At 38.3% G+C, this 3,485-nt stretch overlaps 1 protein-coding gene across 1 annotated transcript in view; it reads right to left on the reverse strand.

Annotated features, from left to right (window-relative positions):
- LOC107091866 (monocyte chemotactic protein 1B-like) overlaps window positions 1–1,293 on the reverse strand; it is a 12,060-nt gene extending 10,767 nt beyond the window's left edge. The window contains exons 1-2 of the mRNA XM_015386044.1: window positions 1,125–1,293; window positions 931–1,039 (exon numbers count right to left, since the gene is read on the reverse strand). Coding sequence (XP_015241530.1) covers window positions 931–1,039; window positions 1,125–1,191 — 176 coding nt within the window. The 5' untranslated portion in view covers window positions 1,192–1,293. The remainder of the gene's footprint in view (window positions 1–930; window positions 1,040–1,124) is intronic.
- Window positions 1,294–3,485: the final 2,192 nt, after the last annotated feature.

Genomic DNA, 3,485 nt, shown 5'->3' on the forward strand with positions numbered 1-3,485 from the left:
TTTTTAACACAAGTATCTGTACTTTTACTCAAGTACGGAAAGTGAGTACTTTTGCCATCTCTGCCTAAGAGTCACCTCACAGATTTATGAATTTTTGCTTAAATGTATAATTTTTTTCTTAATGAATAGACAAACATGACTTCATCCTACAAACAGGTGAAACAGATATAAAGTCTAATGTAAACTCCATGAAATCAATGGCGTTCTCTTCCGATCGCATGGATAATGGTGGAAGAAATTCGACAATATAAACGGGGAGAAAACATTCTATACCACTCTCTTTCTATGCGTTGTTCATCAAAAAGATTGAAGTGCAATGAAGACAAGAAAACATGAAAAATCAGTGCGTAAAGTGCACTACTTTTAATATATTTCATTTCTTAATTACTTATCTTCACTAAGTTTATGGCAAGCTTGAGTCGGTTTAAAGTAACCATAAACCTTATTTACATATTTACATTAGTAAGAAAATTATAAAACTCAAAGAAACATCAAATACAATAAATGTTTAATTTAACAAAATGAGGTACATTCTAAAGTTTGAATTTGGTTAAACTCATACAGCTTAGGAGGTTTGATGGGCTCTTGTGTTTCAGTAAGGGGTTATGTCCCTATCAGGGGTGTCGGTGACTTAAGGTTAATTGTTTGCGCGCCCAGTTCTTTCCATCCAGATAGGCCATGCTGGTCTTTGTCCACAGATTCGTTGGGCTGGCACAGATTCTTTTCCCTGAAAATGTTGTAAATCTTTTGAAAAAAGAAAAGAGACACAGTGTAAGTAAAAATAATGTTCATCCTTTCATTAACCTGTTCTTTGGTGAAGATAATCATTCAACTGAAAATATTTAGGGTAGTAAAACATAATAAATTCACTGTAAAATAACATGCAGTCTGTCAAATAATCAATCCGCAAGGTCAATTCTTCAAACTTACACAACTGCATTTTGAGTGCATGATGAACTGTCTTCTTTGTAGTAGCTTTTCAGAAAGTCTCGATGAACTTTTGTCCCAGAGATTTTCAGACAACAGGTTGAGATGCCACCTTTGAATAGGAAATTGCCATCAATCATTAAAATTGCAGAAAAATCAAGGTGAAACTTGCTTGAAATCTGTGATGTTTCACTTACCTTGTGATAAGGTTCTCTGAACCATCACAAATACCAGTAAAAGCAAGATGAAGGAGATAGTCCTCATGGTGTCCTTTCTAGCAGAGATTGCTGTGATGCAAAACTTGTGCCTGAAGATGTTTTAAAGACCACCAACACATTTTGCATTCATTTAAACCTCTTGCAGTTTGAGGTTTTCCGCACCCACAGATACACACACATACGGAAAGTACAAGTAATGCTTCCTTCCACAAAAGCTCACCGGTGCAGCTCTCGCCCCTCCACTCTCCTTACTGGTGGTCTGGGGGTGTCTAAATGTTTTCCACTTTCATACAACTTTAACAATACATTTTTTTTATTTGTAATTCAAGTTTATTCATAAAAATCAAACCTTACTTTTGATTTAGGGCTTTGTATAAATTATGAAAATATTGTGTATGATAAGGGAACTTTTTAGTAGTCTCCAAATACTTAGAGCTCTGTACAATACAATCTTATTTTTTCGCCTTTGTGGGAAAATAAGATGGGATTCTAGCTATTCACAGAATAACATGCCTTCTAGAGCACATTGCTGTTTTATTACTACCACTTGATTTTAGAAAACCTTAAAGAAAAAGGCTCCTGGAATTCTTTCATTCTGCAAAAGTAATCTGGAAAAGCTCATAGCTGAAAATTTGTTAAATTAAATATTTATATTTAACTAGAAGATGTTACGTTGAATTTCTACAGCACACTCTACAGAGCAATGCTCTACTGAGTGCTTCACTTTCTAACATGGAAGCTTCCTGTTCGGTTTTGAGGTCATTGTTCCCCTATGCTACTGCTGTACTCAGCTCTGCAACCACACAGTGTGCAGACAGATCAAATGTGCCTTCCCCCTTTGTTCTCGTGGCATTACCAAGTGAATGGGATGTTTTAACATGCACAAACAGTCGTTTTTTCCCCCCAACCCCACATCGTCTGTGGTCAAAAATCCTTTTGTACGTGTAAGTTAAACAGTATGACATGAACTATTGAACTTATGGGCCATATGTATTTGACCGCATTCTTAAGTAAACTAATTCAATTGCTTATTAAAACAAATAGCATAATAACTAAGAAGGGTTTCAAGATGTAGTGAATATGTATGAATAAGGTTCAAACTGATCATATGAATTGAAAAAAAGGGATTTGTGACACTTCCTTTGACAAGCTGATTTGAGTTTATTGTATTATTTGTAAACTGAACTTGCAGGCATTTCCATGCAAACTATTTAAAGACCTCAGGTTTAATAAGAATGTTTTAAAAAGATAAGAACAATCCTGTGTGTGGTATCAGTGGTCAGTTGAGAGTGATTAAAACTGGAGCTATTGCAGCAGAAATAATCTATCTTTGTAATTATCAGCATTTTTTGGCCTGCAATTACATACATGTAATAGTCTATGATATTCTTAGCACAGTGGAGTCCATTAGCATCAACTTAGCATTATTTGAATGCCACCGCCTACCCAGTTGTTGTTGAATGTTTCCATTGATTTCTTCAGATGGTCAATTCATGCTGCAAAACCCCAAATTCAGAAAAGCCAGAAGGCTACAAACTTCTCAATTTAGTTTCTTGAACCCAAACCTCAGTCCCAATATGGTAATTCCCAAAGAAACAAATGTTACTGAACACGTTGCTACAATAGGAGTTCCACTTATACTTAGATTTATTTTGTCATTTTGTATACACAAGTGTAAACAAAAAGAAATTACATTTAGAACAGCTCTCCAGACAATTTCATTTTTTTTAAAAGCGCAGCCTTGATAAGGTAAGCAGCAGTTGTTGTTGAGCTGCTACTACTGCCTCCAGCTCCTGAAGAACTCACTTTTCCAGGGTCAGGGGAGGAAGAGGACGATGATGACGATGCTGTGAGGGTGGTAGCCCCCTGGGTTGAAGAGGCTGACGTGGTTGAAGCAGCAGTGGTGCCATCGGCAGGTTTAGCAGCGGCAGACGATGCTGGAGAAGGTTTGGAAGCCGGAGGGGGCCGGGAGGAGCCGGAGGGGGATGTTTCAGCATTTGGCAGGGAAGCATCTAGAGTGTTCTCCTCATTTTCACCTGCAGAGGGCCGTGCTTCCCCTCTAGATGCAGAAGATAGCCTGGGAACAGCCTCAGATGAGCCTCCATTCACGCAGAGCTCTTTGTTTCTAGCCCCCCCCCAGGGCAACAGCACCATCCGGTACTGCTGGATGCAGGCGCGCTGGAAGCTATTTCAAGCGAGGGGGGCTGATGGCTGGGTTGGAAAACACATGACGTCATTATGTTGAGGGCTGTGGCTGACGTTTTTAACATAATATTGTAGGCCTACATTTGTCGCCAAAAACTGCCATTTAAAGTGCATCGGAACAAAGCATGAACATTT

This window comes from Cyprinodon variegatus, unplaced genomic scaffold (assembly GCF_000732505.1).
Source record: "Cyprinodon variegatus isolate N-32 unplaced genomic scaffold, C_variegatus-1.0 Scaffold355, whole genome shotgun sequence".
Classification (NCBI taxonomy): Eukaryota; Metazoa; Chordata; class Actinopteri; order Cyprinodontiformes; family Cyprinodontidae; genus Cyprinodon; species Cyprinodon variegatus.